The 24,179-nt window shown below is 42.4% G+C and overlaps 1 protein-coding gene across 2 annotated transcripts in view; it reads left to right on the forward strand.

Moving 5' to 3' along the window:
• LOC109057367 (multiple epidermal growth factor-like domains protein 10) overlaps positions 1 to 24,179 on the forward strand; it is a 49,521-nt gene extending 25,342 nt beyond the window's left edge. For both annotated transcript variants that reach the window (XM_042764729.1, XM_042764728.1), the window contains exons 7-25: positions 82 to 202; positions 338 to 474; positions 10,277 to 10,489; positions 12,637 to 12,811; positions 12,905 to 13,025; positions 13,147 to 13,310; positions 13,981 to 14,083; positions 16,704 to 16,850; positions 16,949 to 17,083; positions 17,289 to 17,417; positions 19,119 to 19,247; positions 19,345 to 19,473; positions 19,565 to 19,693; positions 19,870 to 20,097; positions 20,223 to 20,338; positions 20,681 to 20,804; positions 21,025 to 21,069; positions 21,336 to 21,542; positions 23,024 to 24,179. In XM_042764729.1, coding sequence (XP_042620663.1) covers positions 82 to 202; positions 338 to 474; positions 10,277 to 10,489; positions 12,637 to 12,811; positions 12,905 to 13,025; positions 13,147 to 13,310; positions 13,981 to 14,083; positions 16,704 to 16,850; positions 16,949 to 17,083; positions 17,289 to 17,417; positions 19,119 to 19,247; positions 19,345 to 19,473; positions 19,565 to 19,693; positions 19,870 to 20,097; positions 20,223 to 20,338; positions 20,681 to 20,804; positions 21,025 to 21,069; positions 21,336 to 21,542; positions 23,024 to 23,205 — 2,734 coding nt within the window. In that variant the 3' untranslated portion in view covers positions 23,206 to 24,179. The remainder of the gene's footprint in view (positions 1 to 81; positions 203 to 337; positions 475 to 10,276; positions 10,490 to 12,636; positions 12,812 to 12,904; positions 13,026 to 13,146; positions 13,311 to 13,980; positions 14,084 to 16,703; positions 16,851 to 16,948; positions 17,084 to 17,288; positions 17,418 to 19,118; positions 19,248 to 19,344; positions 19,474 to 19,564; positions 19,694 to 19,869; positions 20,098 to 20,222; positions 20,339 to 20,680; positions 20,805 to 21,024; positions 21,070 to 21,335; positions 21,543 to 23,023) is intronic.

Here is a 24,179-nt window from a genome sequence, read left to right on the forward strand (position 1 = left end):
GTAAGTTGACCTGCACGCTGCATGCGCTCAGAGACAGCAGTGTGTGAGAGTCTGAAGCCTGTGTTTGGTGTCTGCGTGCAGCTGCGAGGACCTGTGCCCTCCAGGGAAACATGGGCGGCAGTGTGAAGAGCGCTGTCCCTGTCAGAACGGCGGCGTGTGTCATCATGTGACTGGAGAATGCTCCTGCCCGGCCGGCTGGATGGTACGCCGGTGTAAAACCAAAGTCTAGAAGTGATAAATATTTCAGATTCATCATGTTTGGGCATTGGCAGTGTTGTTTTATTACTTGGATTTGTTTTAAAACGTTGTGACAGTAGTGTGTTGGTGTTGTTTTCAGGGAATGGTGTGTGGACAGCCGTGTCCGGCGGGACGCTTCGGGAAGAACTGCTCACAGGAGTGTCAGTGCCATAATGGAGGAAGCTGTTCTCCGTCCACTGGTCAGTGCGTGTGTAGCGCAGGATACACAGGAGAGAGGTCAGTACACGCACTGTAGGACAGCACACTTTACGTAACACCTTGCAGCATGGGAATGTGTGAATGGTGATTGCAAAAATGATCACAAGCAACTTAAAAGTAGCCAACAGACCTTATTCAGGGTAGATGCTATACTTATCAGCACAGAGGGTCAGCTTAGAAGGGCAGTGAAGAGGTGAGACTGCAGGACCTGACACTATTAGTCCCAGAGCTGAGCTTCAGTGCTGGAGACCCTCTCAGTGCTCTGGACAACATCATGTCTGTCTGCAGAGCAGTGACCTCTCACATCATGAAGAGCATAGAGAAGCTGAAGGCCAGGCTGACCAGGAAAGCTGCTGCAGTCATTGGGATTGACCTGCACCCTGTAGGCTGCGTGAAGAGGAGAATGACCGCCAAACTACTGCCCGTCATGGTCAACGCATACAAACTTATGAAAATGTTTTCACATCTTAAGACTTCAGACGTTTGATGAGACTACAAGCACAAAGCTCTCTGATGAACTCAAATGCTGGTTAGTCTGAGATGCATCATCTACAGCGCTGCATATTTCCTGTATTGCTGGGGAGGTTTCAGGAACAATTTGAAAACCCTTGGTATGGACCAGGAGTTTTCAAAGAGCAGAGTAGGGCTGATGTCAATCAATAGATATTATACTGTATTGTTTACATTGTGGTATATAAATGTATCCATTGCTTATAATTATTAAAGTTACTTCATGAGTTCGCACTTACATATAATCAGATAAAGCAAAGAGTGTGTGTATTTGGCGTGCTGTTCGAGGGGAAGGCTCTGAGCTCAGGATTTAATCTGAACCCAAAGTACTTCCTCTGCATCCTTATCTGGGACAGATATAACTGAGAGAGAGGAGATGGGGTGGTGGGGGGATGCTAAAAAACTTTTGTGGGATAGGGGTGAGTTGGCTGTATATATATACCTCCTGTCATGCTAATTAAGTTGATTATCTGAATCTGTCCATCCAGTGGTATAACTGGTTGATTATCTGAACATCCTCCTCCCAAACTTTGTTAAAGGGGTCATATGATGTGATTTCAAGTTTTCCTTTCTCTTTGGAGTGTTAAAATCTCTTGGTGAATAAAGAAGATCTGTAAAGCTGCAAAGACTAAAGTCTCAAATCCAAAGAGATATTCTTTACCAAAGTTAAGACTCGTCCACACCCCCCTGAAACGCCTTGTTTAAACACGCCCCCACACGTCTACATCACTATGTGGGAAGATTTGCATAATGCCGCCCAAATGTTCACACAAAGAAAGAAGGCGTAACCTTTGATTCTCGTTGCTGCCGCCGGCGCCATGTCGTGGAGTCGCTTTTTCATTGTGAAAGCGAAAATATTTTGTTTGTCCTTCCAAAAGAGGACACAACTAGAAATCAGTGGTTAAGTTGTATGGAGGACTGGGATAGAAGACTACAATGCCGGCTGTTCTGACTCTCAGTCTGTAAGTACGTTTACATGTGTAAAGGATTTGTCACTGATGATTCAGACATGAGACAACACCAGTGTAGAGTAGCGGTTCTCAGTTCCAGTCCTCGCACCCCCTGCTCTGTACATTTTGCATGTTTCTCTTGTGGCTACAGACGTTTGCTGTATTCGAACATAAGTTCCCTGCAAAGTGGACATCACAGGATATTCCGCCATGATTCCAGTTCAAAGCGAACGTATATGTTCCATTCAAAGTGCACTGAAGTGTGGAAGACGTGATTTTAAATTGTATTTATTAGAGCCCGACCGATATATTGTTTAGCCAATATTATCGGTTGATATGAGCCTGTCGCTGATATATTGGTATCGGTGAATATACCACCGATATTAACTTTTTTTTCAGAGTATATAATGCAGATTAAATGCTTCTGAATGGTGTAATAACTTTGTTTGTCCAGTAGAGCTTGCTCCATTGTTTGCTACTGGAGACTCAGGTCAGTGTAGTGTAGAGATGCGCGGATGAGCTCAAACTTCAACCGAGTCCACTGCTTCAAATTATCCACCCGCCACCAACCCACACCTATATTTAATCGTAACATTACAATGATTCTAATTCTTAGTTTTGCATGATGATATGATGAATGGATGGCTCATTTTTAACAGCAGATTCAGTAGCATTAGACTACAGCTGATCTGCACATCATGCGGCGCACTAAAGCCTTTGTTAAGGCCACCAGAGCTGATCATGGCCACTCAGTCAATGTTGGTGTTAATACATGCCGCGCCACAGCCAAGAACTCAGGCTTATTATTATTATTACATCGGTCACATCACATCGCACAGCGCAACAAAATACAATAGAATTCTATTTAGATGTTGTCTACACTGGATGCAGTAAACTGATGACTCGTTCTATTTATGACGTGTGGACTCAAAGTTCAAATGATTTTCAATGGTCGCTTTGTCACTTCCTGTTGCGGCACAGACACGGTGTCAGCATAGTTCCTCAGTACAGTCAGTGACGTAGCAGATTGAAAAGTTAGTATCTTTCTGCAGTCCAAAAGACAGCAGTGCGGTGGTGGCTCGAGTCTGTTGAATGATTTAACGCTTCGTTGTCACCTAGTTGGAGAGACTCAGTGCCAAGTAAACAAACAACAATGTCCCCGTCTTTAACCCTCACAATGAGCTTATCATATTCGTTTGCTACATTAGTAGGGCTGTATGATTTCCGCAATGCAGAAAACATGGACGGAATCGCAGAATCCAGTCATAAAAACAGAAATTTACTGTACAACGTGGAATTTCATGGAATTTATCTAATTTTTAATGAATAAATAAAAAACAGGTCAGTACATATATATATATAGAGAGAGAGAGAGAGAGAGAGAGAGAGAGAGACTGTGTCTGTGAACAGGCTATTAAACTGCAAAAAGACAAATGTTCTACATGATCATTTGATTACCAGAAAATACACAACACAGAGTTTGTGGGGGAAAAAAAAAAATTATTATTATTTATTCATTTTAGATGTTTACATTTGGAAAAGCAATTCTTCCATAATAAACACCCCCCTGTTGGTTTGGCAGTAGCTTGATCGCCCTACACAGTTACCTTGTTTAATCTCAAAACAAAATTTATATATTTCTTTTAATATTTTTATAAAGTTATTTATAAGTGAAGTGAAGTTTACTGTAAAGTGCACTGATGTCAGACTCATTCTGAATAATAAGGTTTATTGTTAAATTGTTAAATACCCTGCCTCCACTACATAGGCCTATGTTTGTCACATCATTATAAGTGTTTGAACACTATTTGAGTTATCATTGTGAAAAATGTGTATGTATATATATTCTGTTTATGTAGGCTATATACTGTAATCTATATACAGTACCAGTGAAAAGTTGGGAAGTGTGTCCAAACTTTTGACTATACTGTACTATGATATAGCCTACACGTTAAGAATATCGGCCGGTATATCGGTATCGGTTTTTTACTCCCTAATATCAAAAAAACCCACAAAAAAACCCACAACTACCTACTCAAATATGTATATGATGTCACACTATTATGTCACACTTGTCTGTGTGTGAAGATGTTTGCAGCGCAAATCCGTGAATGAATGTTCCGAAGTGAGGTAAACTTCTCCCTGCTTAGGGAGTAGGGAGCAGTGAACACTGTGTAGGGAGCATGTCAGTGGGAACACAGTTCATGCACGAAGCTCTCGCTGATTATCTGAATCAGGTGTGTTAACAAAGAGAGACGTGAAAAACATACAAAACATACAGACCCGAGGACTCAAAATGACAGCAACTGATAAACACTAGAGAATAGCAGAACTAGCTGTTTGTTGTGTCTCCGATCACAAATGCAGACATGGTTTTATGTTTACGCGGCACGATACAACACAATGTGTAAAAACACAGTATAAGTCATTATAATCAGTAATTATGTCCCCACTGGATGCAGCAAATGCCTTGTTTGTAATGGGTTTTATTGTTTTTGTCTTGTCTCGCCGGTGTTCTGACCAGGATACGCATCACAGTATGGTGAGGGGCGTAACATTTCCGTCACACGCTTGAGATATTCGGCCAATCACAAAGCACTGGATAGCTGGCCAATCAGAGTACACCTCGCTTTTCAGACCGATGAGCTTTGTAAAAAACAGCGCATTTCAGAAAGGCGGGGCATAGTGGAGAAACAATAAATGATGTTTTATTAACAAGGTTCGGAAGGAGAGCCTCAGATACTTAGCCTAATTAACACAGATGGAGCGCACTCAAGTTAATCAACACTGTTGTATAAATACAGCTGTCTTACCTCTATTCATTGACGGTTTATCAGTATCCCTCCTCCACCCCATCTCCTCACTTCGAGTTCATATTACACTTGTACGGTGGGTACTCTAGGTTCTGGCTATTCCCGAGCTCGGAGCCCTTCCCAGGACAGCATGGCCAAATATGCATTACCATACTTCAGCTAATTATGTTAGCGTGAACTCGTGAATGTACAGGATGTGTACACCAAATACACAAAATGATGTTCTTTTAGCAACATCATATGACCCCTTTCATAAAACATCATACATTAAAAGTGATAATGAAACATTGGTGAAAGTGAAAACAGTTAGCAGAAGTGATATACAACAAACCATGCAAGAGAATGAAACTGAATATTCATATCGCATGTAGCATCTGGACCAATCAGACACACCATTTTAAATTTGATTTAACAAATCATTTATTCATTAGATCAACAAATGATCACAGACCCCTCAGCCAATAAACATACTAGGTGCCAGGATGTCTGCGAATGACTCCAGACCCCTGGTTACCATGGCAAGCACTTCAGAACTACAGAGGAGAGTTGATTTTCCTAATGTCACTGCAGGCAGTGTCACAACAGCATTTACTCATAAACATATAGATGTAGAATAAGTCAATAGAACCATTTCTCCTGGTGCTTCATCCAGCAGCAGCAGAATGCACAGCTGTAATTACAGTATGAGCGATTGAGCAGCATGTATTTAAACTGCAGAAATAGAAACGCAAGTGCATTTTTATGACTTAATAAGAGCTTTGGCTTCACCAGACGTCACTGTTACCTCCGGTTTACCCTGATTTCACCACACCCTACCGGCTGGAAAATAATCGCTTAACAGCCACAGGGAGGAGCCCACCAGTGTGTGTGTGTGTGTGTGTGTGTGTGTGTGTGTGTGTGTGTGTGTGTGTGTGTGTGTGTGTGTGTGTTTAAGAGTTGACGAGAGTGAGTCTCGGTATGCAGGAGGATATTTGTGGGATGCTGAACAGAAAGTAGGCTCTGAATCAGTGTCTCTCTCATGCACTGCTGCTGGTTCAGGTTGAGTTCCCTCTATCACTGCATTCAGCTCCACAGGGACTGACAGAAGCTTCATTGTGAGCTCAGTCCATACGATAAAGACACAGACAACACAAAGCAGCTGTTAATGTGCATTCTTAACATAGTTTTAATGCTGCTTATGTGAAGAATGACGAATCCCATTTTACAAGAGAAGCACACATTTCTACAAGAATACATCAGTTTAAATGTTCTCCAATCATATTTTTATGACATTAATTGATATTATTGATATTCCATTTTTTTTTTTCAACACTTTCCCACATCACACAATCATTCAGTTCTCTCTGCATCTGGGAGCATTCAGAGAGTAATGTGCAGGTTTGTGATAAATGTTTGGGAAGATTCATAATCACTGAACAGAGATATCTGACATTAGAGGGATTTAGTGAGATTTTCTTGAATTTATGTCACAAACTGTGTTTGTCACAGTGTTTTCAGCATTTGAAATGTAGCAAAAGGAAATGATTAAATATGTTTTAATATGATCTTCAATAAGTACTTTGTGCTATGATAATTTCTAGCTAAGGCTGTTACTCGTTAGTCATATTTGTCACTGATCTACAAGGATTGACACATGTTTTGAAAGGCACAAATGGTAGGGTAAGATGGGGTATGATGCCCCCCATCCACCTTCATTTTTCTCTTGACCATAAATGGCACAGAATCTCATCTCAACACTTTGGATGAATGGCTATGTTATTTTTAATTTTGTTTAATTCATATTTTTTATTCTACTTGAGGCCCAGCAGTGGGATTGATGTTATGGGAACACATCTGCATGAGCTGTGTCTATAGCACATATCTAAATGCAATAATCTAATTGGCTGGGCGTATGGACGTCATGATGTAGCCTAGCATGTCATAAGAAGTCCATAAGAAGATGTCAGAAATGCACTCCAAACAGACTGAATTATGTCTGAAGATGACTCACAGGCATTGCCAGTTACACACGTAACCTAGGACTTTCCCTTTCAAGTGGAACTCAATGCTGCTATGGGAACTACAGTTGTAACGTCACCATGTTCAAGGCAATCAAGCCTGCCCACAAGGCTGTGTATAAGCACAGACACTTGTTGAATGCAGACTGTAATCGGATTTCCTCTGAAGGACTCCTGGGGGAAATTTCACATCCAGACTGTAGAATCGGACAAATTTGTGTAGAGAGGACCATCCTGCCAAAGCACAAACATCCTATAAGGGAGCACCCCTAGCAAGGGCAAATCTACAAATCTACGTCACTGTGTGGGAAGATTTGCATAACACCGCCCAAATGTATACGCAAAGAAAGAAGGTATACTTTTATTCTCACTGTAGTATTGTTGCCGCCGCCATGTCGTGGAAATGCTGTGTGTTTCGTTGCGAAAGCCAAACTACTTTGTTTGGCCTTCCAAAAGAGGACACAACTAGAAACCAGTGGTAAATCAAGTTTTATTTACAGCATTGTTCCAGAAGAGTACAACCCAAATATTCGAGTGTGTGCAGTGCATTTTACAGAGGAAAGTTTCCTGAACCTGGTAAGGGGCGTAACATATCCGTCACACACTTGCGGTATTCGGCCAATCACAACGAACTGAATAGCTGACCAATCAGAGCACACCTCTCTTTTCAGAACGATGAGCACTGTTATACACTCGGGGGAGCTGTTACACATTTCCTGAATGAGTCCACAATCTCCCGATCAAAAACACTGACTAGGAAGACACAGAAATGAGCGATCTCATATGTGAACAGATGCATATGAAAACCATGTGATCATCAAAAATAAACAGCATATAAATGAAAACTGCCTAATGTTACCGAGTGAAATGTTGATCCTGGAAGTGGTAAAGGACTGTGAAGTTTTGGGGGTGTTGATGGAAGCGAACTAAATATGATCCAGATGTAGTCTTTGATAAAAATGTGATTTTCTCAGCTTTTTCTCAGATCAGAATGTTGTTTTTTTGATTAAACTTACCTACATTCAAGTGTTGATAAAAAAAGAATGCTTGAAGCTTTTTTTTTAATGTAGAGGCTCTGTTCTTTATTTTGGTATATTGCATGTTTAGATATGGAGGCCATGAAAATTTTGTGAAAATGATAAAAAATGCTGGCAACTTTTTTTCAAAAGTGCTGTTGGGGAAAGAGTTAAGAGCTGAAAGGATATACGCCGCTGGCCTGAGTGGTGGACATAGACCCTCAAAGCACGGACTGAACATAGCAGGTGAAGGCTCACTTACTCTAGCATCTCATGAGGCGAAAAGAAAGCCTGCAGTGTGACTGACTTAGGAGCCGCAGAAGCCACCTTTGGGATGTAGTCTGGTATTCTTTTAAGTAATGCTAGCAACAGAGCCACTTTAAGACATTCAGCATGCAAGGGCTCAAAAGGTGTTTCAGTTAGGACTCCTAGGACCAAGGCTAGGTCCCAAGAGGAAACTACAGGCTGTCTCAACACAGATACTCTGTCCAAAGGTATGTGGATAGCAGAAATACCAGCTACTTAGACCTTTAAAGTAGCTGAAGCTAGCCCTGCTGAGAAACGTTCACGAAGGACCTCCGGAACTGGACCAAGTGGGCAATTAACTGGGTTCAACTCATGCTGTCTACACCATTTCAGGGCATACAACTTTCTAGTAGAAGGAGCTGTAGAGTTGAGGACTGTCTCATTGTCCTCGGCCAAAAGACCAGAATCTGAGAGTTGGTACCCCTCAGAATCCAGACCCAAATCTTCCAGATCTCTGGGTGGGGCTGAAATATTGTGCCCTGCACTTGAGAAAGAAGATCTCTCCAGATCAGGATCTTCCAGGAGATGCCATCTAGGCCCCAACCTATGAGTGAAGCATCCATTGTAAAAGACTGCGACGGCAACATGCTCCTAATGCTCGGCACCTGTTGAGGAACACTGGCTTCTTCCAATGTAGTAGGAAAGGAAAGGAAAGGAAAGGAAAGGAAAAGATGTGACGTGGTGTCCCATACTTGGAATTTGTGCTCTGCATTTAACCCATCCAAGTGCACACACACACACACACACACCATGAACGCACACCCAGAGCAGTGGGCAGCCCGGGGAGCAGTTGGGGGTTCGGTGCCTTGCTCAAGGGTCTCATCTCAGCGTGGTATTGAAGGTGGAAGAGAGCGCTGGTTATTCACTCCCCCACCTACAAATCCTGCCGGACCTAAGACTCGAACCCACGACCTTTGGGTTACAGAAAACAACACACAACTTAACAAAATACTCTTAATCCACAATAAGAAAAAAAATCCTCTTCAGCCAGAATTGAAGTAGTCTCATGTTGAACAAGACCCAAGGGAATAACATTGGCTGCTGCTGCCATGAGACCTAAAAGCCTCTGAATTTCTAATACAGAGAGCTCCTGACCTAGCCTGAAGTTTTTGATAGTGCTTAGAATCAAAGACACACATTGTGTCTGCATCTTGGTCGAATCCCACACTAACCCCCAGAAAAGTGGTTCTCTGATTTAAAGAAAGTACCCTTTTTTGAGGGGTTCAGTCTGAGTCCCAGACCTGCAGGTTTTTCTCCATGAGGACGCAGATGAGGGAGAGAGATGGCCCGCGGGTGTCTCGTCTCTGCTTTGCCTCATACCCCTGATCATGCATACCAACCACTGCTGAGTACATTGATGCTGTTTGTGCACATAAGCAAGCAGAGTACCTCGGTGTGAAGTTCAGGAAAGAACAGGAGATGGCTGCAGGGAGACTGCACTTGTGCTGCTGTGAGGAAGCGATCATGGAGTTTTGAGAGCATAACCACTTGCCTCTCTTTGGGCAAATCTAATCTTAGTCTGGCCACTACACAAGAGACAAACTCAAGCAACTCCTCACAGGTGGCAGACTGGGAAAGCTGCTCAGCAGAAGCACCCTCCTGCTTACCTACATCCAACCCCCCAGGATCAGATGCAGAAACCGTGAGTTCCTCGTCCTGATCTGAAGAATTCACACAGGAGTTCTTTTGTAGATGACACATGCTCAACAAACACGACTTCTGAAGACAAATAAACTGTTTGGCATGCATTTCTGGTGTCTGTTTATGGACTTGATGCTACACCACGTCATGTCATCTGTATGTCCAGCCAATCATATTTGCATGTTTAGACACATTGTTCAGACACCGGCTCACGCAAAAGCTTTCCCATAGCATCAATGTCATGACACAGTGTTGAGTTCCACTCGAAAGGGAACAAAGAATCGGAGAACTAAAATTACGAACATTTAATTCCCAAACGTACTGTGGCAGGATTAAAATAATAATGTGCTACTTTTGGTTAAGTAACAATAGATCTGAAGGCTGTAAGCACATGTTTAGGATTGGAGAAGACAGTTTAAAATTACTAATTAAAAACACTTACTGCTTAAGAAAACACTGTATACCGACAGTGACCTTATACATCGTGTCAATCTTTAAAGCTTTCCTGAATCAGAAGCTCATGAGATTGTTCAGCATCTTCAAGACCACTGCACTGATCTGTGATTGAAATGTGTGTGTGTGGGCAGGTGCCAGGATCAGTGTCCGGTGGGCTCGTACGGTGTGGGCTGCAGACAGGCGTGTAGCTGTGTGAACGGTGCCCAGTGCTATCATGTGAGCGGAGAGTGTCTGTGTGAGCCGGGATACACGGGCGAGAGCTGCGAGGAGCGCGTCTGTCCGGAGGGCCTGTACGGTCTCAAGTGTGACAGGAAGTGCCCGTGTCACGCCAGTAACACACGCAGGTAAGACAAACACTGCACGTGTGCTTCAGCTTCTTCTCTTAATGCAGTGATACATGGCACAGGCTCAGGCTCACTGACGGGAATCACAAAGTCTGTTTTCTGTCTGGTGGCTCTGTCTGTGCAGCTGAGAAAATACCAGAAATAAGCTTCATCAAATAGCTGGTGAGTTGAGGAGGATCAGGCAGGACATCTGAGGTCTGTGGCCTGTTACACAAAGCTAGTTCAACAAACTCTATAGTGCCATTATAATGTAATCTTTGAGTTTAGAGTTGACAAATCCAAACAAATGCAGCGGGGCTGAGATCAGGTTCAGCGGGTTCACGCTGCTCTCTAATCATTCTCTGTCAACTCAGGGCTTGATCAAGAGTTCATCAACCTTTCTTTATTTAGGGACAACTCACACCATGAATGGCAAAACAAACAACAACAGCAGCAAGCACAAGAATACTAATAATGATACATTTACAAATAAAACATAATAAAATTAAATTAAAAATAATTAATAGCACAAATAAAGAACTATATACATAGGGTTGTTTAATTATTTCAAGAGTTTATGCTTAAACTGAAAGAGTGACATCAGCAGCAAGCAGCCAATCACGTGTAACATGGAGAGACTCGGCACAATTCACTTCTGTGCTGAAGTTCATTATGAAAGATATCATGGATTTAAATGGAATTACAAGACAAGAAAAAACACTGCTCCCAGTTTAAGAAGGCAGCTTGAAAGTACATATCTGACTAAATTAATGCAAGTGAATCAAATCAGTTTATTTAAGTTATAAAGGTTCTTAAAGCTTTATATATTCTAAAGCTTGTATTTATATGTATGTATATATATTTATTTGAATTAAAAGCTGAATATTATTTGTCAAAATATAATTGCTTTATGTAATGCATTAAAGATATAATATATAAAATTCATATAAAATAAATGTAATAAATAATTAGCAGCAAAAGCTGGGCAGTTCTTTCACTGTGAACTGCTTTAATTTGTCAGTTTGCTTTAAAATGTCAGTTTTTGTCCGTTTTGATTTGCAGACTCTTAACCAGAATAAAAGGGAAAAATAGAGTTTTGAGCAGAGTTTGATCAAACTTACCTCAGTAGCCACTGAAACAGGCTTGCTGTAACAGACTGCTGAGGTTGTGTGTGTGTGTGTGTGTGTGTGTGTGTGTGTGTGTGTGTGTGTGCTGTTGTTATTTTTTGAAGTGGTTGTGTGTTTAGACACACACACACACACACAGTTGCTCATTGTTTAGCTCAGACAGACGTGCACAGCTGACAAACCACACGCGTCACATGTGATGCAGCTGCTTAAACGGCTCTTTCCAGCTGCTCTGTCCACAGGTACTGGACAATATAGACTCATTACATCTGACACTTCATAGTCATCAACCCCAGCCCCTGTCGAGGGACTTTACTGACAGCTAGCAAAGAATGAAGAAACCTCATCTCAAATATAAAGAAATCAGAGGCTGTCAACGGAACAATATGATCTGATATTAATGTACTGAAAGCACTTCCAGTCTCATTTTAACTGTGCTTAAAGCTGTAAGAAGCCCAGTGTTAGTAATGAGATGACATCAAGAGGCTCAGATACAGCTCAAGATCTTATATTCATGGTTTTGTGCTTTAAACTGAACACACTTCATCTGGATATGAGCTTCTATATTTGAAGGCAAATTCAGTCATGATCGTGAGTCAGAATCATAAGGAGGTTGACTGTGATGGATTTGTAATTTCCTCACAGACTGCAGTATTTACTCTGTTCACTTGATTCTTGTGAAGACTGGATTTTTGTAAAGATGAAGCCATATGTGAAAGTTTAAAAAGCAACTAGAACTGTACTTGGCAGCAAGTTTTTGACACAAATAATCACAATGTAATTTTTGGCCATATTACACAGCCTTAAAAAAGTAAGTTTTTTTTTTTTTAAATAAAGACAATAAACATTTTAAACTGACTACAAATTCATGCATGTCATGTTACCATTAATAGACATCAAAAGTGAACGTGTGACTGCTGAATGACTGAGATATGAGATATGAAGGAGATCTTTGTGCTGGTTGTGAGATGGCTGTGTTAGTGAGCGCAGCAGCTGCTGGTGGATGTGTTCTCCAGTCACAGATGTGTGTGTGTCTCTCAGCTGTCAGCCCGTGTCGGGGGAGTGCTCGTGCAGACCGGGCTGGTCGGGCTTGTACTGTAACGAGACGTGTGCTCCTGGTTTATACGGCGAGGCGTGTCAGGAGGTCTGTCGCTGTCAGAACGGAGCCGACTGCCACAGCGTGAGCGGGGAGTGTGTCTGCGCGCCCGGATTCAAGGTACATCTTCATAAAGATGGTGTGTCTTGTCTCTTTCTGTGTGTGTGTGTGTGTGTGTTGGAGTCAAACACTAACGCTTGACAGCGATCGCAGGGCTCAGATTGCTCCGTTCCCTGTCCCGCCGGCACCTACGGCATCAACTGCAGCTCAGTGTGCTCGTGTCAGAACGCAGCCGCTTGCTCCCCCATCGACGGATCCTGCTCCTGTCAAGCAGGTAATCCACCAGAGCACAGCTCAGACCCAGCACTGTCAAAGGCAGAGTTCACCCCAAAATCTTGTGTCCATCTCCAGAACACAAATAAAGATGTTTTAATGAAATCTTGTGGTTGTTTCAGGGTGGCACGGGGTGGACTGCTCCATTAACTGCCCCAGCGGCTGGTGGGGTCTGGGCTGTAACCTGACGTGTGTGTGTGGGAACGGAGGCGCGTGCAGCGCTCTGGACGGGAGGTGCACCTGTGCTCCGGGCTGGAGAGGACACAGATGTGATCAACACTGTCAGGTCAGCTCATCACTAACATCAGAAACACTTCTTCAGAGAAATATCAAACTTATACCATCTGAGCATGATACTGAACTCATTTCCACTTTCAAAGCCTGCTGTCAACATGTTTAACCTCTTCTGTTTCTTCTTATATGGACTTTCCATTTTTCTGGCGTTCTCAGAATCGGAAGTCGTCATAGTTGGGTTCACTTCTATAGTGGTGAATGGAAACGCCAACAAATATAATTTTGCATTCCCATTTGCTCTAATAGCAAAAGAAAAAAAATCCTCAATAAAGTTTCTACAATTACCACAAAGGAGAAAAAAATATTGAGAAAGATGTCAGATTTGCCATCTCTCTTTCAGCCGTTGTATTTTAAACAGCAGCATTAACTAATTTTCTGAAATGTCATTTTGAGGTAATACTTTCAAGGCATAATGTTATAGCTATACATTGTTTATTTAAATAAAAAAAGTGCTCATTTATTTCTCAATCATTTCCATATTTTTGACTTTCACTCACAAGGCATCACAACTGTAACCCGGGATCATAATCTTTAGCTCAGCCATGCCAGAGATCTCGAGTGAATTACTTTAAAGTGTGTTCTCATATTCAGTTCATTAAAACGTTCACTGTGCAAAAGCAGTACTTGTGTTGTAAGAAGTGTCCCCGTCTGGGCTGATGCAGGATGGGACGTATGGCCTGGACTGTCGCGAGCGCTGTGACTGCAGTCATGCAGACGGGTGTCACCCCTCGACTGGACACTGCCGCTGTCTGGCCGGATGGACAGGTACACCCGCTGACACTGGATATAATGAGACTGACACTTTAAAAAGCTGTTTTCATCTCTGGCTTAAAGTAGCAGGACTGTAACAGCTAAAGCCTCTGCGGGACCTCTCCAGTTTTTAGGTGGTTGTTTTTAAACTGTGTGTGTACCCAATCCTACCCAGCCTTACTGTCCATCCATCCATCGCATTCTCCCACAACCACTTGTCCTACGTAAGGTCGTGGAGTGTGAAAAACAGCTTTAATCACCATTTAAAAATGTATTTTTTTCTTAATAATTTTTTCATGTGGTTAAGTTCATATGATTAACAGCAATAACCTGCTAAAGGGATAGTTGAAAATGAATCATTTACTCTCTCTCTCAGGTTAATCCAAACCTGTATGAGTTTCTTTCTTCTGCTGAACAAAAAAGAAGAGATTTTGAAGAATGTTGGTAACCAAACAGTTTCCAACATTGATATAGTACCCCCCCCCCCCCCCCCCCATAATTTGGAAGTCAATGGGGAACAGCAATTGTTTGGTTACCAACATTCTTCAAAATCTCTTCTTTTGTAAAACACTCATACCGGTTTGGAGCTTGAGGGTGAGTAAATGATGACAGAATTTTCATTTTGTGATGAACTATCCCTAAGTGTATCAGCAGTAGGTCATGGGGCCACACCTGACAATGAGTTGTGTGTGTAGATCTGTTATTTATGTTTTTCCTTTCAGCATGTAATGAGCTCACAAGCAGTGCATGTACTCTCCCACACATTCCTCAGGCTTGTGCTGGACACCGGCAGCATACTGATGCTCTCAGCGGCGTTTCCTCAGGGCTGCTGTACTAGAATGATCTCCAGCGTTCTCGCAGAGCCTAGCAACACACACTCGCTCTCAAAAGAGCTTTTGTCCATGTTCTGGCAGCACAGAGCCACTTCAGCACAGTGCTGCACACAGACTGAGCTCTAGACTCACAGGAAGAGACCATTGTCCTGACGGTCACTGGGTTATGACCTGTTCACACCAACAATGATAACAACAACAATAACTATATTAGCACACCAACACACAATATTGCTCGGTTTATTATAAACACGCGCTGCGCTTACATCTTCTGCCACTTTCAGTGATCAAACTCTTTAAAGCCAGATGGTTTTTGATTTGCTTAAAAAAGCTACCTCATTCTAGTCAATCCCGTAGTCTGAGGGTTCGCTGAGGACAGCATGCCAAATTCATTACCTATCATTTATCAAGAATGGATGGGCAGGTGAACTCATGAACATCTAATAGTTCTCAATACAAAACATTGCATTCTGTAAGAGAAGTGAAGTTGGTAACACTTTACTAAAAACCCTATGTTTAATGCATTTTAAAGGTATTCATAATGTACATTGTAATGCATTATATCTTTTCATATATGGTCATATTATGTGGTTATATGGTCATATTTGCGCATCAGGATCCTAGGAGCACTGTTCTGAATATATTGCAATTTCTGTAAGCATTTGCCAGGAATCCTGATGAGGACCGCGTTACAGTAGTCCAGCCTAGATGAGACAAAAGCATGGAAAAGCTTTTCCGCACCTGCTAGAGTGAGTATAGGACAAAATCTAGCGATATTCCTCAGACAGAGACAGGAATTATTGCACAGATGTTTAACATGAGCCCCAAAGGTCAGATGAGAGTCCATTCTAAGTTGGTAACTGATGTTAACAGTGGAATATTCTGGCCAGAAAAAGTAATGCTGGAAATAACGGATGTATGGACCTGGTGTGAGGTGCCTACTAAAATGGCTTCAGTCTTTGAGCTGTTAAGCTGCAGGAAGTTTTGACTTAACCACACCTATATCTCCTCCAGACAAATGGTCAAGGTGGAAGATGACAGGGCAGCAGAAGTGGATAAATTGTTCTTAAGGTAAAGTTTAGTGTCATCAGCATAGCAATGGAATGATATTCAATTCTGGCTGATGACATGACCGAGGTGGAGCATGTAGAGAATAAACAGGATGGGGCAGAGCACTGAGCCTTGAGGGACACCACAGGTGACGTTGTGTGTCAAGGATTTAGCCTCTCCCAAGGCGACATACTCTGTTCTCCCAGTGAGGTAGGATGAAAACCAGTTATAGACAGAGTCAGAGAGACGAACTGTATTGCGTAGACGATGCTGAAGAATGTTGTGATCCACAGTTTCGAACGCTGCAGTCAAGTCCAGAAAGATGAGAAGAGATGGAGAACCAGCATCAGCTGCCATCAGCAGGCTGTTTGTGACCGTAACCAGAGCTGTTTCCGTGCTGTGGCTAGAGTGGAAACCAGACCGGAATTTCTCTAACAGGTTGTTTTGTTTTAAATGGACCAGAAGTTGTGCAGCAACTACTTTTTCCAGCACTTTAGAAAGAAATGGAAGGTTAGAGATGAATAGATAATCATCATGATGTATTATAACTGTGGTGACAGTTATTCAAGAGATCATAAATGCATTAAATTGTGCATTACAAGGCATAAATAATGCATTATATATAGAGGCTTTATGTAAAGTGTTACCGTGAAGTTTTGTGAAGCAATAATTGAGAAATGTTTTTTTTTTCTGTGACTCTAAGTAATGTGTTTTTGTGAGGGTCAGTGTGTATGTATGTATGTTTCTCACAGGCATTCACTGTGACAGTGTGTGTGCTGAGGGCCGCTGGGGGCCAAACTGCTCTCTGTCCTGTAACTGTAAGAATGGAGCGTCGTGTTCACCGGACGAGGGTGCGTGTGAGTGTGCACCTGGATTCAGAGGAACCACCTGCCAGCGCAGTGAGTGCTCAAACACACCGCATGCGTGTCTGTCCCGCAACGACCTGTCTGTTTTCTCATCAGCTCTGTTCTCCTCATCTTTTCCCACGTGCTCCTAGTCTGTTCTCCGGGTTTCTTTGGCCACCGCTGTAGCCAGGCCTGTCCGCACTGCGTCCACAGCAGTGGCCCTTGTCACCATGTGACCGGCCAGTGTGACTGTCTGCCCGGGTTCAAAGGGGCACTCTGCAACGAAGGCAAGAAAGGCCCCTCTCACTTACTACTACAGTACAACTGTCAGATAGTCTGACTTACATGGGGAGTGTGTCTCCTCCACGCCATTTCTTCTTTCAGTTCTTTTTGTAATGTTTTCCATTTCCATTGTCCAGTATCTGGACTGCGGTCATGTCACAAATGGTGGTGTTGATGTGCTGCTCTGTCTGTCTGTCTGTCTGTCTGCAGTGTGTCCCAGTGGCAGGTTCGGTAAGAACTGTGCGTGGAGCTGCACCTGCACTAATAATGGCACATGTAACCCCATCGATGGCTCGTGTCAGTGTTACCCCGGCTGGATCGGCAGTGACTGCTCACAGCGTCAGTATTCTGTGCAATCACACTAAAAACACTAAACACTCTGTCAGATTCAGGCTTACACACTGAATGAGATGTCAGTCTCATTGTAAAATACAGACTCACTCCTTTATAGTAGTTTGCTGGGTTTAGGTTGAATCTTCTAAAAAAATGTCCTAAATAATGTTCTTCAGAAATCAGAACACTGATGCTGTTGTGTTAGAGCTTCGCATTTTGATTTGCATCATTTGCAGCATTTTGTTTCCACCCCAAAGGCTTGACTTCAGCTCATCTCGTCACACGACAAAACTATTTCTTCAGGTTTCTGATCATCAGGTGACTTTGGCCTTTCTCTTTGTGTCTGCAGAGATTGTGGCTGTTTAGGCACTTTCTTTCATGTCACACAGTTCTGCAGCTGTCAGGCTGGAATCTTTGGGTCAGGAGGGTTTGGTAGGGCATCCTGATGTCCTCAGAAGTTTTTTTCCTCTTTGAACAAATTAATCAAGTCAAGTCACTCTTATTTATATAGTGCTTTATACAATACAGATTGTCAAAGCAGCTTTACAGTGTTAAACAGAAAAATTATGTGTCAATAATGGAAAGAAAATTGAATTCTGCTGTAGAGCGGCTCTAAAAAGAGTACAATAGCAAACTGTCAATTTTTAAGTTAAAGTACTAGTCATCCAGTCATCCAACTATGCATTCCGTTAGTTTTGTGAATTGGTATGTTTCGTCGGGCCATGAAGAAATATAGAGCTGAGTATCATCAGTATAACAGTGAAAGCTAACACCATGTTTCCTGAATATATCTCCCAAGAGAAAAATTTAAAGCATGAAAAGCAATGGTCCTAGTACTGAGCCTTGCGGTATTCCATTCTGCACTTGTTATCTATATGTTACCTCTTCATTAATTGCTACGAATTGATGATGTTCAGATTTGTACGATTTGAACCATGACAGTGCAATTCCACTAATGCCAACATAATTTTGTTATCTACTCAAAAGGATTTTGTGGCCGATAGTGTCAAATGCAGCACTAAGATCCAGTAATACTAATAGAGAAATACAACCACGATCAGATGATAAGAGCAGGTCATTTTTAACTCTGATAAGAGCAGTCTCAGTACTATGATACGGTGTAAATCCTGACTTAAATCCTCACAATCTGTAATTTATAGCAGATGTTGGCTCTCCAGCATTGTCTGATGTGATGTGATATGATTTTGTAGTTTGACCATCACAGATGTTTACTGATGTGTCTCATGAAGTAGCACTTATCAAATACATTGTTTCGTGTTTTTTTGTGTAGTATTATACTCCTGAATAATATATAGCATATAACTGCTGGGTTGTTGTAAGTATACAAAATGTTACTTTCTACATCTGGACAGAACAATCCCATGCAGTTCCTTTAATTGGCTCAACTGATGTAGATCTTCTCCTGTAAGTGGATGATCCATATAAAGACATAGTCAGTGAAAGTTTATCTCTTAGGAGCATTAGTTTGTTTTACCCATGACTTTGGGTTAATCATGCCCTCCATGGTTTGACCTCATTGAGTGTCTGTGGTATCTAGTGCCCCCTGCTGATCATACAGAGAAACATTAATGAAACGCACATGATCTGCTGATGTTTTATACACAATACCTGTCAAAAGTTTGTAATAATTATGTTTTTTTATGTTTTTGAAACATATGTGTGAAATGTATGTGTGTTCACCTGTAGCATGTCCTCCGGGTCAGTGGGGTCCCAACTGCGTCCACACCTGTTACTGTCACAACGGGGCGTTCTGCAGCGCTTATGACGGCGAGTGTAAGTGTACAGCCGGCTGGACGGGGCTGTACTGCACACAACGTGAGTACAACTCTACCGCATCCAATCTGAAACTAAAGCTCTGTGTGCTCATGATCAATCGTGACAGTTCCCGTCATTGTGCTGCTGTGTCCTGCAGGCTGTCCACTAGGTTTCTACGGTAAGGACTGTGTTCAGGCGTGTCAGTGTGAGAACGGCGCAGACTGCAATCATATCTCCGGTCAGTGCACGTGCCGCACCGGCTTCATGGGACGCCACTGTGAACAGAGTGAGTATGAAAGCGTGGAGCAGCTACTTTGATGTTTTCAAGCACACGCTCGAGTCTGCATCTGATCCTCGGTTACTCCACTGGCTTCCAGAATGTCCCTCGGGTACATACGGATACGGCTGTCGGCAGATGTGCGACTGTCTCAATAACTCCACCTGTGATCACATGACTGGCACCTGCTACTGTAACCCCGGCTGGAAAGGCACACGCTGTGACCAAGGTAACATTACATTAACACTTTCCATTATTAAATAGGGGGAATCTGGGATGTTTTAGAATAGCAAAATAATCTTGACGCTTCACAGCTACACTGATCCTCTGGTTCAGTCACATGGACACACAGTGAGGTTTGCTGCTCTTTGACTGTGTGCCTCTGATGTTTCCTGTCTTTCTCAGCCGGTGTGATCATTGTAGGGAATCTCAACAGCTTGACGAGCGCTGCTGTGCCTGTGGACTCGTATCAGATCAGTGTGATCGCAGGAATCATCGTTCTGGTGCTCCTTGTTCTCATCCTCCTCCTCCTCTTCATCATTTACCGCAAGAAACAGAAAGGCAAAGAATCCACGATGCCTGCGGTCACGTTCACACCTACCATGAGGGCCAACACCGATTACGCCATCGCAGGTCAGCATCACCATGATATTGACATAATGACTTGTCTGTTCATTCTTATGATTTCCTGTGTAATTCTTATCAAGGTCACGTGTGTGTGTGTGTGTGTGTGTGTGTGATGTGTTTCCTGTTTGTAGAGCCGCTCCCGCAGACTGACGTCCTTCCCAACAGTAACTATTTCTCCAACCCCAGCTACCACACGCTGACCCAGTGCAGCAGCCCACCTCACGTCAATAACCTGCCCTTTGGAAAGGTGCTACTCTACTAACAGACAGCTCTGGGAATAAAAGACTAATATTCTGGACTGCTTAAAAGATGCTACTGCTGAATAGAGCTTTTCCACTGATTCCCTTGCCTTGTGTTGTTAGAAGCATTTTTTGAGTCATTTTTGAGTAAAACAAGGTGTGTCATTTAGTACAAAATGTACACAAAAAAAGAATGCTCAAGAATCCAAAACCGCCATTCTAAAAAAAGCCCATTGCAAGCTGAACTAACCCATGGTTTCAGGAGCAGAAGGCGACCAGAACTGAGGAATTATGTGGAATGCTGTAGAAAGACACTTGCTATAATTGTTGATTTTTCTTCTGCCTGACAGCCGAAGAACAATCGGTTGTTTGTGAACCTGAAGAACGCTGAGCCGAGGAAACAACTTTCCCTGCTGGATCACACAGGAACTCTACCAGCCGACTGGAAACAAGGAGGATCCTTAAATGAGCTCGGTGTGACATCCAACAACCATGACCACAATATTTGACACGATAATGTTCAGTAGCACATAACAGATGCAGCCAAACATGTTTCCTGACCGCCTCTGTGCAAACACTAGTCATTTCAGACACAGCGGCAGCGTCTTCAGCAGCATGTGTAGCATGTCCAGCTGTAAGTTGTGTCATCAAGAGGAGTGCATTAGTTTGACTTCTGTCTTTATTCTCTCATCAGGAGCTTATGGAGTTGACATGCGTTACATGGGAAAGTCACTTCGAGGTAAATGATTGTTTAGCAAACAAGAGTCTTGAAAATTTTATAATTTACTATCCAGACAGGTATCTTTTCTTCTGTGGAACACAAAAGACAATATTTTTAAAAGTGTCTCAGGGATTTTTCCATGCAATGAAAGTCAGTGGTGTCGGATGTGGCTTGAACCCTGGGATGCTCCTGGGAATAAGTTGTTTTGTGTTGTGAAGTTTGGATCATGAGGGTGAGTAAATGCCTTCTTCACACAGTATGATGATTTGACTCTCTGTCTGTAGATCTGGTGAAGAGCGTGCCCTATCACGCCAGCTCCAGCTCTCTCAACAGCTCAGAGAACCCCTACGCCACCATCAAAGACCCTCCTCTGCTGCTGACCAAGAGCTCCGAGTGCGGCTATGTGGAGATGAAGTCTCCCGCTCACAGAGACGCGCTGTACACTGAGATACACGCCTCCAGCCCTGCCAACAAAAACGTCTATGAAGTTGGTAAGAAAAACACAAATCCAGTAACAGCAGTGAGCCAACTCCATTACTTGAGTGAAAGTACAGATACTGCTGGTCAAACATTACTCCATTACAAGTCAGAGTTTTTACTTAAGTCAAAGTACAGAAGTACTTGCTTTTAAGAGGACTTAAGTACCAAAAGTAAATTCCCTTTTAATGTAATTTCACAGTTTTATTATTACATACAATAATACATTATGCCTCTGAAGCAACCTGTATGCTACAAACCTATAGAAATGAAACAAGTGTTGTTAACACCCGGACAGAAGCAGGATGGTCGTGATCTCACACAGCTCCGGCAGTGTGTGCACATCTACAGCCATTCATCCACATTTGAACCCAGAGGACAGTGAAACTGCTGTAAATACAGACTGATGAGAAAAAACAATCAAATCAAGCATAGCTGAATAACTTTACAACAACACAAATCCTACAACATAACCACACACCACCTACACAACAACCACACAAAACTAGAGGGATCATGACTTTCACAGCTGCTACACAGTAACCACTCTCTACTTCCAGGACCTTGATAGAAATGTAGTGGAGTTAAAGTCATCAGTTTCCAGAAAAAAGAACTCAAGTAAAGTGCAGATACTCAAAGACTGAATGTACTTAGTTACTGTCCACCTGCGTATGAACAGACTGATGTCTCCAGTAACTGTGTGCTCGGACGGAATGTTTCCCTACAAACCAGTTCCGCGGCTGGGAGAGGATGAGAGAGCAGTACCTTATAATCGAGGCTGTCTTATCCATCAGCCCTCACCCTGCTCTGTTTTTCACAGACACTTCAGATGAGGACAGACTCACCAGAGAAAGCTGTTTGACAATGACACTTTTCCTCTGAAAGATCTGAGCAGACAGTCTCTTACTACAGGAAACCTTCCCATCATGTATTAGCAGGTGCTCAGTGAGCCCTGCATCAGTCAGCGACACACTACAGTCATCTCGAGAAACAGCCCTTCCCTCAGCACGTCAAACACAGCACACTTTTGCTAATATTCTTTTGACTCACACCACAGAGCAAAGCTGTACACTTTAGGATCTTAATGTCACTCAATACGTTCCACTATTTACTCATTTTTCCTGTTAACATGAACAAATGATTTGGAGCCATTATTGGCTTGTCATGTTAAAGTCTTGCATTACTGAAAGCTGTTGTTTAACACGATTTTGCCTTGATTCAAGTAAGAGCAGCGGATCCTAGCGAATGCTCCAGCGGTCTCAGGCCGATCAGCACTATTATACAATTACTTTATCAGCCATAATCTTTTCTAACAGTCTTCATTGCTGATTTTTGGCTTCGCTGTGCTTGAAGACATGACTTTCCTGCAGAACAGGAACTGCTGTGTTTTTCTGTCATTTTTTGGTATTTATAAATAATTAGAAAGATAGAAGTATGTAACCCATGTACCGTGCACATTATGTAACCGGTTGAACCTGTATTCTTCCCTATCCAGAGCCGACCATCAGTTCTGTCCACACACTCTCTAACAACAACTGCAACGGGCCATTTTGTCAAGATCCATATGACCTGCCAAAGAACAGCCACATCCCGTGTCATTATGACCTGCTGCCCACCAGAGACAGCAGCCCCTCGCCCCTCGAGGACACGGACACACACTTCACTAACGGACCATGAACCTCTGCACTTCCACAGCATTCCCTGAACGCTGTCCGTGTTGACCTTGGGTTCTCACAGTAGACAGAGTCCTGTGGAGTGTTTCAGCCGAGCTGCAAACATCTGTAATCTTTATAAACCAATCATTCCATTCATTAATAACATTTCACACAAATACAGGACAATCCTTTATGTTTCTGATCAAATATGTCAGATTATTCCCAGTGGCAGTTTTCCATTTTCTCATTATGATATTTAGGGTGTTAGCACTGTTTATTGAGACTGGACTATCAGCTCGGAATTGTTTTTTTTTCGTCCGAAAGCATTTCAGGTTTACCAAAGGTTGATGTTCCTAATGAAGCACCGTTTGTGTTGTATTTATATCAACAGCGCCCATTAAGTTTAGTTTACAGTTATAAGTTTTAACATGTGCCTTTTGATTTCAGTCCTATAAAACGTGAACACTGAAACGAAGGGCAGATACTTTAGTGTGTAGTACTTAGTAAGTAGTTTTTAGTAAGCTAAAGCTGGACTTTTGCGAAGAAAGACAAATCTTTAAGATGATGTGCTGGGGTCAGTTTGGTAGGAATGCATCTTTGGAGTCTTCAGGACGTGCGATGAGTCTTAAAGCACTCTGAGCCTGGACTTTAATTGTATAAAACTGTACATAGTACCAGTTCTTTTATGAACTGCATTTATTTCCTTTAAAAGTGTAACATACTCCTAAATTCCTCTGTAACTTGACCAATGTTGTGTAAAGCAGGACATGCAGTGAAGACTGACTTTTCTGACTGGACCTCAGTGTACGGTTTTCCTTTATTTTATTGGTTTGTTTGTTACTGTACTAAATATGCCACACAAAGAAATGATCAATAATATTGATTTCAAAAACAACTGAGTGTGTATGAGTGTGTGCTGTATGTATCTTAAAACTGTACCTTTGTTTTGCTTTTCTCCAGATATGTTTTTTAATAAATGCACAAAGTGTAATAGGG

Source organism: Cyprinus carpio, chromosome A10 (genome assembly GCF_018340385.1).
Source record: "Cyprinus carpio isolate SPL01 chromosome A10, ASM1834038v1, whole genome shotgun sequence".
NCBI lineage: Eukaryota > Metazoa > Chordata > Actinopteri > Cypriniformes > Cyprinidae > Cyprinus > Cyprinus carpio.